Genomic DNA, 14,602 nt, shown 5'->3' on the forward strand with positions numbered 1-14,602 from the left:
TAGAACTTGTGAATGCCACCCCTAAAACCACAACCTTGCATGTCCTTATTTTGTATCGATTTCTAAAAAAAATAGCGAAGAGAGGAAGACCAAAACTTGACATATTCTATTTCTATTTAAACGTAATCATAGTAACATATGTAAGTTGGAGAATTTTTGTCGTATACACGAGTCTTACAAAAATGATTTTACATGCAATAAATTGTTTTGGTAAGTTAAATTTGAGTGAACTTTTTGTTGAATCAAAGCTAATATTGTCATTCCCAAATCAACATGTAACTTACCTTAAAAGTATGACATTTTATTGCCAAATCAAAGCTAAGATTGAAGTATTGTAGATAAAAGAAGGGGATTGAAGTGTCACATACATCTAAAATTCTAAATTGTTTAATATTTAAATGATATGACATTTTCAATCATTTTAAACTTATATACTTATATTTATTGTTATCTAACAAAGAAATGAACGACGTGGTTCAACAGAAGTAAAATTAAAATGTGCCAAGTATGATAAAGTAAATAATCTGTTTGGTTCCCGGGAATGCATGTGCTTTACATTGGCTACATAATTACCACTCAAAACTCATGAATATGATGCTCATCAGCATGTTCCTACATGACTTGTTGCCTTTGCATGTGTGTTTGAAGTATAAGCAATCACCCTTGTAATCCTGTTCTCTACTTGCCGAACATGTTGCACGGCATGTATGCATATAGAGACTTTAGGCTGTGAGAGAGAGTTAGGCCATCCCTTTACATGACATAATGAAAAGGAGAGCCAAGCTTTTTGATGATGAGTTGCACCCACCATTCTCTCTCAGAATTTGAGGATGCATGGAGCTCAGCAAAGAAAAAGTTTTCAAGTACTGCTACATAGCTTTGACTGCCAACGAGCAAAAAGGTTTCAGACAAGGAGTAGTTCTTGTACATTAGGCTATTATTAAGGAAAAGAACACAAATTGTTGAGCAAGCAAAGAAAACGCAAGTGTTATCTCCCTCTGAGCCTTTTATTTTTGCCCTTTTGTTTTCCTTTTGGCTCTAGTCAAAGTCACGTTGCTCTGCCATCATTGGGATCTCAACTACTTTCTTGAATTGTGACACCATTGAGAGCCATTTTTACCCTACTCATGATCTTGCATGTTAATTTCATGTTTAGGGTATGTTTTCGAAATAATTGTAGACACATTTTAAAAAGACCTTCCTTCTTATTGGTCCCATGTAATAATGTGGCTTGTTGAGTCCACTCCAAGGAGTAGTTCTTGGCTTACAAAAATTACTTGATATTATTGTTTCTGAGATAGATTTCAAGGACCAATCTGATAGGTTATTACTATTAGGAGTCTTCAAGATTTAAAGGAAAAAACAGCGACTAAAATCATACTTTTTGCTAGAAAATATCTGTGGTCCGCATAAAAAAATATCTATGCTTTAATTTTTATTTTTTTTATTGTACTGGATGTCCAAAAACAACGTCCCAACTAATTCTGATGGTGCACAAACCCTCTATAAGAAGTTTTCCGCAAGTACATATTAGATAATTTAAAGAGAAAATCTCCTAATCCGATAGCCCCTAAAAATTGCTTGCATTGGATTTAAACCTTAGACCTAGGCAAAGCATACCCCCAAGTCCAAGTCCTTTACTTCTTGAGCCAACCCCTAGGGGTTATCTATGCTTCGAAATTCTTTTAACTGCATTGAATTTGACGGTGATTAAATATGGTGTGTAAATAGAAGTACAAAGAGCTGGGACTCAGGCTTAGTTTGACATCTACGTTTGTCCAGTTATACCAGTTTGTTCAAGGATTTCATTCCAAACATTTTCGAGTTCATGTATCTTCTAAAGCCTTCTCACATCTGACACGATTCATTCTCCACCATTGATTTTCCATTAACAACAAAAAGAGGGTGAGTTGTGTGGTAAATACCTGATCATATTGCTTGGATTCAAATCCTTCGGAAAAATAGTAACTAAATATGGTAAGCTACCTATTTACTAAAATTGGCAAATTCTGCATGTGATTGGCAGATTTGGACAACAATGATTCTTTACCCCCAGAATATATATGTTTGTTTTTATTATTATGGGGCAGTATACAGAAAGTAGTCATGCCATGTAAGCCTGAGATCTCCTTCTCGACCTTGCTTCAAATATATAAATATAAACATATTTATCTACCTGCAATTTCTTATATTTTAGAGGCATCTGTCACTCGGTTCAGTGCAATGGCAGTCTTCGAACCAGACGGGCGACCCAAATGTTTGCTGATGAAATCCCCAGCCAGCATAAGCTTTGCCAAATCCACATTTGTTTTCACACCAAGACCATTAAGCATGTACACAACATCCTCAGTGGCAACGTTCCCTGAAGCTCCCTTAGCATATGGGCACCCACCTAAACCAGCCACAGAGGAATCCACTGTGCTAATTCCCATCTGTAGAGCAAAAGAAAAAAATAGTACGCTTATTGGAGAAATTATAAGATTTGCAAAAGCAAGAAAATTGTCCAGGTTTCAAGAACAAAAATAGCAGCTGGAATCCTAAGTGAACTGCCTTGTCGATTTTACTCATCAGTTAAAACAAGGATTCGCCATTACAGTATGAATATCAAGAATGCTTAGGTTCCCCTTGTTTGATGGCTTACTTGGAGGGATATAAGAATGTTTGGAAGAGATTGTCCATAAGTGTCATGGAAGTGAACGGCAAGCTTTTCACCAGGAACAACAGCCATTACAGCTTCAAGCATAGGAACAACAGCCCCTATCCCAAAAAAAAAAAAAACAGATCAAACGAAATTAACAGTAGATAAGTACAGAGCCAAAGGAAACATATTACATAGTCCACAATAAAAAAATATGAAGAAATAAGCACTGAAAAAAAAAAAAGGAAGAAAAGAAAGCAAAACAGTACTGTCCATGGACATTAACTAATAACATTATGGGCCAAGGGAGAGCAAGTTCACTCCACAGTGCAACAATGCTACACTAAACATCTCTTATTAGCACACCATGAAAGCATTGAAAAACAGCAATAATAAGGTTAAAGAGCAAACATAATGTTACTAACTTTGGCGTGGGGTGGGAAAACAAGAGAGATAATGCCATATCAGATCTTGAACTGATGTATAAACAGAAGAAGAAAGAACGAACAGTGATTTTTCACAATAAGTGGAAACTTAAACTCCAATGAAAGAAGACGGAATTTTAAAAGAAGAAAATAATTCCATGTAAAGTAACATCAGCTAATGTATAGAACCTTCCATTGTTGCCATTTCTACATTTGAACTGACAAGCATGCAGGAGCCTACGGATAGTTGTTAAAAATACAAACTGACTTGCAATCTATAGGTAGGAATTTGGAAGAGTTCTCAAGCATGGTTAAGCTCACTAGCTATACAGAACAAATCCCTTTTGGAAAGTTCTAAAAATTCAATAATCTCTAACTACAAGAGTTATCAACTTAGATGAAACTTCAAGTGATCTCAAAATCTTTTCACTACGAAAAATTGGCAAGGCATGAAGAGTAAACAAGTAAGGATAAGGCAGTTCTATATAGTCTGCAATGGATCCAAAACCATAATTTTTTTCCTTTCCTTGTTAATGTAATTTTTTTTTTTTTTTTGTTCTGTTTGGGGGGGGGGGGGGGGGGGGGGGGGGGGGGGGGGTTGTGTTGGAATTACATGCAATGCTTCGGTCACATAAGATTCGAAGATACTATCATGGTGTTTCAGCATATCGAATGGGCCCATAATGTGCAAGCCAACCACCACTTATATTTAGGGTCATTTAGGGTATTTAGGATGGAATCGGCCCATCCTGAGATTGATGGTATTTAGGGTCATTTGACCATCAATCTCAGGAACCATCAACCATGAACAACCAGATGGCACAAACTTCACACAAAATATTAGCCTAAAAGTATTAGAAATCTTCATTGAAACAGAGTATGAGATGTAATCCACTAATGGCCAACTTATAAAAAAATAATAATAAAAAAATATTCTTTACTAAAAGAGAAAAATACAAACAATATGATTATAAATAAGCCCAAAATATGGGACATATGGGATAAACGGAATTTTGACAAGGAAATAAAAGTATCAGATTCTTGTTAATAGACAAGTCTGGGCGAAGAAAAGGTTTTTGTCCAATGGTAGCAAGTCACAAGGAGTAATCCAACTCAGTTATCAGTTCAAGTAGAACCAAAGACTTCTGATTAGAACAAAAGTCCATCAAAACATTTACCTGGTGTAGCAACTCCAATGGTGTCACCCAGGGAAATCTCAAAGCAACCCATGTCATGCAGTTTCTTTGCAACATATGCCACTCTTGAAGGAGGAATTTCTCCTTCCACTGGACAGCCAACTACACACGATACATACCTATCAAAGTTCAATTCCAACTCATTCATCTTAGAGCTGTTTAAAGGATCATAATGCATACCATTTATTTTCAATAGAAGCATTTAACACATGAAATCCATGTAAAAGAATAATGATGTCAACATCTAACGATATATGAAATTCCCAATGCTAAATACACATTTGATGTCACAATTTACTTACTAAAGACCCAGCTATAAAAGAATGCAAATTACAACAAAAGAGCAAGTGGACATGACAATTGAGGATCTAATGAAAAATAAAGTTCCTACAATAATATCTCCTCGATTGGAGATTGCTCATAAAACAGAAACACGTGTTTTAATAGAGTAGCTGACACTGAAGAAAACTATTTTTTTATAAATAATATCATATATTGAGAAAAGCCAAAAAGAGCGGGCTCAAGTACATGGTGAAACTGCAGAGCATGTAATTGAACTCCTTGCAGCAGACATCATTATAGATAAATAAAAGACCTTTTTGATTACCAAGCACAACTCAAGCACCCTTATTGCCATTTATTTATGGGATGAGATGCCATTTTTCCAAAATACATTGGCAATAAAAATAACCAACTCAAGCTATTTGTGGCTTATGTGCTGGAAGATGTGGAAGCAATAGGTGAACAATATTTAACACGACACACACAGAGAGATACAATGTAAATAGAAAATAAGACATACCCTCGAACAGGAATTGAGAGCTTTTTAGCAGCACGAGTAACAGCACGGTAACGAGCAAGACTCTCTTCAATGGTACAATTGATGTTTGACTTTGAAAATGACTCAGAAGCTGATGCAAAGACTGCTATCTCCTTAGCACCAGCGGCAACAGCTGCTTCAAAGCCCTGGAAGAAGTAAATGAGTTAGTTCTAATAAATACAATCAAAATATTATGACAATCTTTAAACTGTGTTTTACCAGATTACCCACTTTTAAGTTAGGTGTCAGAACAGGCAATCTAGCACCCTCCAAATTACAAACTCCTCGCATTACATCCTTCGCATCTGCCAGCTGGAAAGGTGATGAAATATTATATAAGAATATAATAACGTGAGTTACAAGAGGAGTAAGTTTATTATATTCAATTGTAAAACCACTATGCAACCAATGTAACCACAAAGAGAGAGAGAGAGAGAGAGAGAGAGAGAGAGAGAGAGAGAGAGAGAGTAGACCTTTGTGCTATTGATGTAATATATGTGTTAGAAACAATAGTAACTAAAAATCCATTACATATCGAAGATGCTTGACAAAAAATTAAACACCAAAAATTTATAAGCATTCTATAAAAGAATGTGTAATGGTTCACAAACCACAAGGATCAATCATTGTGCCTGATCAAAATTCTGGAATACAATAAAAAAATCTGAAGGAACACACCAAGATAGCATATATCAAGCCCTAAGCAACGGTTTTGCTAATAATTTTGTAGCATTCATGTGTCACTCTAAAACAGCCAAATATTTTTCAGAACCAATCAAATCATAACAATCAAAGCAATTTAAGGTAACTAATACAGAGTGCTCTTGGAAATACAGCCAGTGAAAAGGGATATATACTTCTCCTTTCATTTTACATCCTTACTCTCCAATGGAAAGCAACGGGAAAATTCTCCCCGAGAAGATGACTTATTGAGCAGAGACAAGAAATGCTAATCTCTGAGATGAAAGTAGAGAGGGATAAAGCTTGTGTAAAGGAATTAAGTGTGGATGGGATCTACTTTCAGAATTCATCAAGAGCATGGCAGAAATATTTTCAGGCTTCGCCAAGTGTAGACAGTTGATGCTTCTTGCATTCAGTTCTGGCATGATGAGGAGTGTGGCAATTCCCCTCATTATCCATTATCAGTATCTTTTGTTTATCTTAATGTTCCTACTTCATTAAAATAGAATGTAGCCAGAGTAATCTTCAACTGTCTCCCATATGCTTCACACTAGCTGTACCATACAACCTTAAGGAACATAGTTATTGCAAAACTAAATCAGCATAAAATTTATTCACTTGAAAGTTCACGCAAGTAAAGATAGAGTATGAGCTTCTCAAAACTCTACCAAATACCTTTGACTCCCAAAACTAAAACTAAAATAAATGGTTACTGATATCATAAAACTTCCAAAAAAAAAATAGCAACCCAAAATCAATACTTTGTCTCAGCCAGAAAAGGATGTCACAGCTCCCATGCTGACCCCAGATTGACTGGGTACCAGTGTTCAGGATAGTTTTAAGCTTGTTTTATTTCTCCAACTTGCACCATCAGCAGTTACAGAATGTTGCAAAAAGCATCTTGTTTTTAATAAGTAGACGTTGCCAAAAGCTAAAGTCTAATATTTACTAATTTCCTTTCCTTATTCCTTTTCATTTCTAATCCCAATGCATGGTCGCTTCTAGATTTATTGTCAAATCCACAAAGGGAAAAAGTCTCTTAAGAGAGACTTTCCCTTTGACACTTAATATTGAAATAATATTTATGACAACAACAGCAACAAAAACAATAATAAGTGGTCAACGCAGCTATATAACCCATCAATAAAACTCCTTGATCACCTAGCAAAAACATAAATAACCCATATGGTCTACGCAACTATACATCCCTCCATGAGTTTCAGAAGAGAAACATTATGAGTGGTCAAACTCATCACAATTATTCAGAGTTCACTTGCTGACCTTCAAAAATAGAATTTTTAGCAAGGATATCAACGATGAAAGATTTACGAATTTTGGTGCCAATTAAGTGGCCTGACAAGAATGAAACTACAACAAGATATAACTAAAGTTACAGGGTCAACTTAACATAGCAAACCATGTTACCTGAGGAACCCATTTAGGTGACACAAAACTTGTAGCCTCAACCACTGACAATCCAGAAGATACTAGCCTATGGATCAATTCAACCTTTACAGAGGTAGGGACGATATTCTTCTCGTTCTGTAATCCATCTCTTGGACCAACTTCTACTATCTTTACAAACTTTGGTATACCTTTCAAATACTGCATTAACCAATAAGCATCATTAAATGAACATGTGAACTAAAAGAAATGTGAAAGGAGAAGACTAAAAAATGTTGCCATGACAAAACTTTAAACTTTTCTTCTCAATAAAGAGAATCCTAAATCTTTCAACAAGAGATTGTTAAAGCATTCTACATGTGATGACAGATCAGAGACAGCTATCTTCAACAAGAGATTATTACACATGAAATCACCTTATTTGGCATCTCCCGTATGCCGTGGCCATTGCAATTGGAGTTGTATTGATGGTCTGGAACGTACCGTGTATCACAAACCTTTCCAAATACCATGGTGTTTCGGCCTAAGCTCAAAGACCTTCTACTAAGAAAATCACCTTGGGACATGTCTCTTGTATGCCTTTTCCACGGGAATGCTTCCTTCGAATACTCTTGATAATCTTCACTGCAAGTAGATAGAGGTTTAGAAGAGCTTAAAAGTAGCACATTAAGCTAACTTAAGTCTTATTAAGTTGATAAACTAGCTGGCGGATATATCAGACAATTATAACTATGCAATGGAGGTAAAACAACAGAAAGAAATGTCAGAGTTACAACTGTTAGCCCTAAAAATCATTGAATGAAACTGTTATTCTGCTCCATATATAGATACAAAAGTTCAATGATCTCTTGCTTTCGCTCTTAAATATTATACAGCACATTTAAGTTGTTGGCCGAAGAGATCAACTAGAAAGAAGTAGGCTGTTGTAGCGGCCACTTCTTTTACACACACACACACAAAAGAAAAGAAGTGAATAAGAACAGGGCACTTTGTTGGATGTTACTATTGCAATGAAGACAGTTTAAGGATTGCAAAGACAAAATACAAATATATGAAATGTTACTTACGTGCAACTGTTGGATGAGCTGCAACTCCTTCCTTCAATAAAGCAGTTCCCCATTCCCATATCATCTACTCTTGGCCGGCAAGCACCTGAAGAGAACCTCTGAATCATATCGATAGTACTCATACTTGGCAACTTGTCAAGACCAAGTGGTTCCTCCAAACTCGACATGGTTGAAGTAGAAGAAGAAAGAGAAACTGGAATTAATGCACACCACAAGTAAGTGCCCTGCAAGGAAATTTTAAATAAGTCCTTCGCTGGTTAGCATAGATCAACAGCAGACCACAAAAGATCACTCAACTCGACAAAGATCATTCAAAATTATTTAACATCTGAACATGCTAGTGAAACCAATTAGGAGCATTACTCTCAAGTTTCCACAGAAAGAAGAGAAGTAAAAGAAGATACATCAAATCAGGGGACCATCAGTGACCTCTTATAGCAAAAGGCCATTTTTAATTTCAATCGTCTAGCGTGAGATTGATAATGCATTACCACAAATTTCTACATATAAGTTCTCCTAACAGTATCAGAAATCCAAGGATACAAGTTTTTGGTTAATGCATAAGCAGAAGGTACTGGCTGAAAATGAATGGTAACGAACCACGTCAAACATAGCACATGCTAAAAGCCATATATTGTAGATGGGTGCTGCAAACTGCAAAGCTTCAAAATGCCACAGAAACAAGGAAAGAGAAACATAATTCAAGTAGCTTTCATGGACATTGAGTTAAACGAGAAATTATAGAAAATCAAGAGTAGGCTAGCATAATTTGCCATTTGCGTGAAATAAAAAGAAGCCAAAAAAATTGTCTCTCTCCCGAAAGCAAGATATCGACACAAAATCCAATCAAAAGCGCAACAACGAGCAGCAAAAAGTGAGCTCCAAAAGAATGGCATTCAAATAATTCAATTACAATTCAGATATTCGAACGAGACTACCCAAACCCCTCTGCCCGGTTGCGAAGAAAACAGAGCAAAACAAAATAACCCAAAATATCCAAATCTCAGAAGGAAAACCAACTCCCAAAATGAAGATTCCTTTCTTAACTTTTAAAGTCCACCACTTTCCGGGAAACCAAAAATAGGATAACAAGAATCGGAGAAACCAAAGAGAGAAGAGAGACGGACCTGAAAAATCAAGATTTCAGGTTAGGTAGAGAACCCTCCTAAAATATTAAAATTTGGGGTTTATAACTTGGGATTTTTTTTTTAATTTTTTTTTTAAACTCTAAATAAAGGGAGAAATTGGTTTAGGTGAGGTTAGACGAAAAAGAAGGAAGGGGGAAGAGAAGGTGAAGGAAACGTGACGGAGCTTGTTTGAAACCAAAGCTCTGTTTGTTTGGTGGAAGATGTTAAAACTTACAACTGTTCTCTTTCTTTTATTTTTCTTTTTCTTTTTCTTTTTCTTTTTATTTTCTCTCTTAATTTTTGTGGTCATTTATTTCCTGTTGGAAGGTTTTATTCTCTAGAGAGAGAGAAAGAAAAAGAGAGGGGAGGAGGAAGATCCGAAGAAGGTAGGTGGGTAGTTTTCAGTTGGATGCTTGTCCACTGTTCGAGTCTTCGACCGTTCCTTCTGTACCTCTTTATTTATTTTTTTTCTTTTTAATATTTTTTCTCTCAATTGCTCTATCTCTAATTTACAATTTGTTTATTATCAAAAAATAATAATAATTTACAATTTTTTCTAGACCACTTTTTTTTTTCTTTTTATTGTTTTCCTTTAATTCATGACAAAGTGGAAAATATTTACTATAATTTTGTTTATGGGCATTTATAATAATAATTAAACATATAAAATAAATTTTTTATATAATTTTTTTAAAATATTGAAAAACACTTTCTCTAAATCTTTTTCTCTTCAACAGTTCGATCCATAAAATTTTAATCTATTTCAATCACTAGTAATTTTACATATATATTTATATATCGACAATAATTTTTTTAATTTTCATTTAGCTTTTTAAATTATTATTTTTTTATAGAAAAAGAATATTGGTGGAATCCAGAAAAGAAATATTGGAATCAAGTGAAATTACTCAGCCTCAGCAATTGCTTAGCTGTGTTTAATTTTCACCTGATGACCTACTACTTTATGGTATAGACTTTTAATTAATATTATGAGGCATTAATCCAAGTACTCTACTTCTTGAGCATTGAAATATCAAGCACATATATAGGCTTCCCTTTTTGAAAGTCTTGAACATCAATTCAGCTTACCCAGCCAGCTAGCTCCTTTTTGACAAATAAACATGACTCTGAAAATCAAGTCTTTGATTGATAATGAAATTTAGAATTGAGTAATTTTATATATAATTTAAAGTGTGTAAATATCGCGAAGTCGTTTTAAAAAAAAATGAGATTTTTTATTAAAAAATTAATTATTTTTCATATGAGTCTCATATTTTATTCATGTTTTCAAAACGATTACACAGTAATTATATAATTCACGATTGTAAATATCTTTTCTTTTTTTTATAAAATGTTTTATAAAAGTACAATTTATTTTTTAAACATAATTATGTAAAGTGTTATGAAAAATATTGTATATTTTTCATTTGAGAAATATTTTAGCTAAAAAAAATTTATAAAAATAAATTTAGTAGCCTGATGTAATACATGATATTATAAAATTAATTTTAATATAAAATAAATCTACTATATTATATAAAAATATATCAATTTATGAATTTATTTATATGATATTTTATTTTTATGAGTATAGCATTTCTTTTTATCATTTTCCATTTCAAATCCTAAAATAAAATATAGGTATAGATGTGAAAATGAATTAGGTTGCTTACTTTGATGTTATAGCTAGGGGTAGGCATCTTAATTTGCACGCGTAGTAGTTCGAAAAAGGTGTTAGGTCAATTCTGGAGATGGCAAAGTATGGGGTTGGCATCCACCTCATCTCCAGAATTAATGGGGATGAATAAATGGAACAGCAAAAAGAAATAAAAATCAATCTCATGGTCTCAATTATGCCACGTGTATAATCCATTGAACAATATACACAGGGCCGACTTATTAACAAAGTGAAAGTTGAACGTCCTCCATATATATAGCGATTGGTTATTCATTAATCATGCATGTTTTTCGTGTGAGTATAAAAAATAAGAGTAACAAGTCTTAAATAAATGAATTTTATATAAAATTTTTATAAAAAAAATAAATCTCACTAATAAATAATAGTTTATTTTTATCTTCTCTAAAAAGAATATATCTCTCAAAAGAAATTATGCACGCGAATATGGAATATAGCATGACAAAAACAATAGGACTATATAACATATATATATATATATATATGAGAAATTGATTGAGATCTAAATATTTATACTTAGATTAAGATTTGAGTGTTTTAAGAAAACGTATGAAATAGTGAGTTTGAGAGAGGTAAGTAGAGAAGCAGATATTAGAGAGTGTGAGAGAGGAGAGAGAAAATTAGGAATGAAAGAGGGGTAGAAAAAGATAATTGTATTTTTAAAACAAGAAAGTAACGAACTTAACAGAAAAATAAGAAAAATTAACAGAAAAACAATAAAAGTTATTGTAATAATTAGATAGTCATTTATTATAATAGAATAGATAGAAACATTAAGTCTATATAAAAATCTTATTACACAAGAAAGTTTACATAACGCATTGACATAATTTAATATAATTCGTTAGATCTACCTTATATTAAAAATAATTTTACAATATAATAAATCATATTAAACCGTATCAATACATAACATTTATTGCGTAAGGTTTGTCTATACAAAACATTTCTCTATATAGTAATTTGGTCACGAAGAAAGAGAATTAGCAATTCAAGTTTTTCTTTAGTATAACATGTAATGATGGTCCAAACTCCAAAATTGCGTAGTTTGTTGGATGGGATTGTTTGGAAAAAGTTTAGGGCAACAACTGACAATGAGTCTCACCAATATAATTCTATAATTCTAAGTCCAAATTAAGTGACAACATATTTACCTTCATATATATAGATTGAACATGTAACATGTAATAATGGTATGTAAAGTTAAATATAATATTCTAAGAGAAATTATTTGTACAAATCTCAAATAGACAATCTCCATACAAACCCTTGTAAGTTATTACAGAAATCACCAATTCGTTCTCATAGTTTCCAAAAATAACATCAACCTCCGACTTCAAACTACGTTACGGGTAAGTCGTCACTCCCTTCCTTGTCCAATAACCATTCTAAGTGAGATACATGATTTTCGAAGAAGCGATTCACCTCCCATGTTTGATGTTCCTAACCATTGATCTCCCTATTTTGACCCATCACCCTTCCCATTTCCCTGGGCATGTGAGTCCCATTTGCCACAACCATGCCATCTCTCTTGAAGCCTCAAGTTAGTTGTTTGATTCCTCATCTCGGTCACCATGTTATCATTTTCTTATAAAATTAAATTTTTTTTACACATATTGCTAAGGATGAAGAGAATGAGGTCTTGTTTGGTTACTAATAATATTTCATAATATTTATGAATAATAGTGAGATAGTTTGTAACTAGTAGTAAAATAGTTTGACTTAAAATATTTTATTAGATTTAAAAAAAAAAAAGGCTAAACTTGAGAATATCTGAGAATACATTAAAATAGTTGTATTCTAAATAGACTCTTGGCTCGTGTTTGGTTCAACTCATCTCAAATCAATGATTGATATGACTCACTACTTTTTTAATTTTACATAAAAAAGTTAAACTTATTTCAGTCTAAAAAAACTAAATTCATCTTAAGAAAATCCATAAAATACTATTATTCACAATTAAATTCAAGTCATCTCAACATCTAAACTTAGCCTTAATTTTTCAATTATTTACTTGTTACAACCTATAATAATGCATCCTTTCTTACTATGGTTTTATTTAAGGAAAATGCTTATGAGTTTGCCATCTCATTTTGAGCATTCATATATTTAAATTTTTTTTTTTACATAATAATTATGGAAATAACTTTTGGTGTCTTGATATATTTTTTAAAAAAATATTAAAATAAAATAAAATAAAATTTATACAAATAGGCCCATTCAGCTGTCAAAATTGGAGAGCACACTAACACCCTTTAGAGCATCTTCATTGGCTTGCCCAAATGAAAATGTTGGCCAAAATTTAAATTATTTATATAAAAAAGACCTACATTGGATTCGACAAATCTAAAACGTTTTATATTTTTGCTAAAGTAGTTAGTTAAATATGGAAGACTACATCCGTCATCCATTCATCAAAGATTAAAATATTACTTTTTCATCATTATAATATAATTTATTAATTTAATTATAATATAAAATATGATTTTGAGAATTAAATGACTTTTGAAAATATGATTTTTTAATATTAATTTAATTATAATATAATCATTAATAATATTAAATTGGTAGAATTATAAATTTTAAAAAGAAAATTAATTTAATAATATTTTTTTATTATATAGAGAATGAATGGTCAATCTAAATATAAAAATTAAATTTAAATAAAATAGATAAATATAAAAAAAATTGTAATATTAACTAAATTTTAAAGACAATTTAATCAGCATGATGCTCTTATAAATAAAATTGACAAAACAATATTTTGGGGAAACTTTTTGGACTGTCGCATCAATCATCATAATGGTTGCTATTCTCTCGCTGCCTCATCAGCTCATCTTAGAATCGCACCAACGAGCTGTTAGCTACCTTCACTTTCCATTTATTTCATTTTTTTTTATTCTTTGTTTATAAAATATATATAAATTTAAAAAAAAAAAAATGAGAGGAGGTAGGTGGGTGAGTTTCCGCCACAAATGACACAAGTCTTCATTGACAGAAAGCACAAATAGACAGACACGCATGTTTCCAAACATGTCGCTGTTAAGCCCTCCACGTGGCTGTATTTTAATGGGCTGCTGGAAATTCTTGGTCACTACATCCCACTTGCAAATCAAAGAATCTGTGGCTCTACAACATTGAGATCAGCCCTTCACATAAATAAATAGATTCCAAAAATGTAGCGAACCGGTTATTTTGTCGGTTAATGTAATTGTACACGTCTTTGCCCTGCCAATTTCATTTTGGGAACAAAATTTTGAGTAAAGCTACAGTAGCGTTTTTTTTTTATCCAATTTTTTTATTTATATTTTTTATTATTTACAAATATTTTTTAAAAAATATAAAAAATACATCAATATATCAAAAATTATTTACTTAATCATTAAATTAAAAAATTCATTGAACGGTCAAATGGAACGGTAAGGATTGAACGGCATAGTAACTTATTTTCAAAATTTAATATTTCTAATTCCTGTGGAGAGCAGGGGACACTATTATATATTGACATTTCAATTAAAAAAACTTTAAATTTTCTGACTCCTCTGTCT

At 32.5% G+C, this 14,602-nt stretch overlaps 1 protein-coding gene across 3 annotated transcripts; it reads right to left on the reverse strand.

Annotated features, from left to right (window-relative positions):
- Positions 1-1,910: 1,910 nt before the first annotated feature.
- LOC122292469 (hydroxymethylglutaryl-CoA lyase, mitochondrial) lies at positions 1,911-9,584 on the reverse strand. Of its 3 annotated transcripts, none has more exons than XM_043100847.1 (9): positions 9,359-9,584; positions 8,232-8,455; positions 7,581-7,788; positions 7,186-7,365; positions 5,311-5,391; positions 5,062-5,225; positions 4,242-4,378; positions 2,642-2,757; positions 1,911-2,432 (listed from the first exon to the last, which is right to left on the reverse strand). In XM_043100847.1, the coding sequence occupies exons 2-9, from the start codon at positions 8,396-8,398 to the stop codon at positions 2,187-2,189; spliced, it is 1,299 nt and encodes a 432-aa protein (XP_042956781.1). In that variant the 5' UTR covers positions 8,399-8,455; positions 9,359-9,584; the 3' UTR covers positions 1,911-2,186. The 3 variants fall into 3 exon arrangements, with proteins under 3 accessions (XP_042956781.1, XP_042956782.1, XP_042956780.1); XM_043100848.1 differs by lacking the exon at positions 9,359-9,584 and adding an exon at positions 9,170-9,190; XM_043100846.1 differs by lacking the exon at positions 9,359-9,584 and adding an exon at positions 8,832-9,099.
- Positions 9,585-14,602: the final 5,018 nt, after the last annotated feature.

The sequence above is a fragment of the Carya illinoinensis genome, chromosome 13 (genome assembly GCF_018687715.1).
Source record: "Carya illinoinensis cultivar Pawnee chromosome 13, C.illinoinensisPawnee_v1, whole genome shotgun sequence".
Taxonomy (NCBI): domain Eukaryota; kingdom Viridiplantae; phylum Streptophyta; class Magnoliopsida; order Fagales; family Juglandaceae; genus Carya; species Carya illinoinensis.

Excerpts from the sequence above, each read along its gene's own strand:
- LOC122292469 (XM_043100846.1), bottom strand. Across the intron at positions 7,789-8,231 it reads AGCTCATCCAACAGTTGCAC|TGAAGATTATCAAGAGTATT; the intron begins GTAAGTAACATT and ends ATCTACTTGCAG. Across the intron at positions 2,433-2,641 it reads ACATTCTTATATCCCTCCAA|ATGGGAATTAGCACAGTGGA; the intron begins GTAAGCCATCAA and ends TTTGCTCTACAG.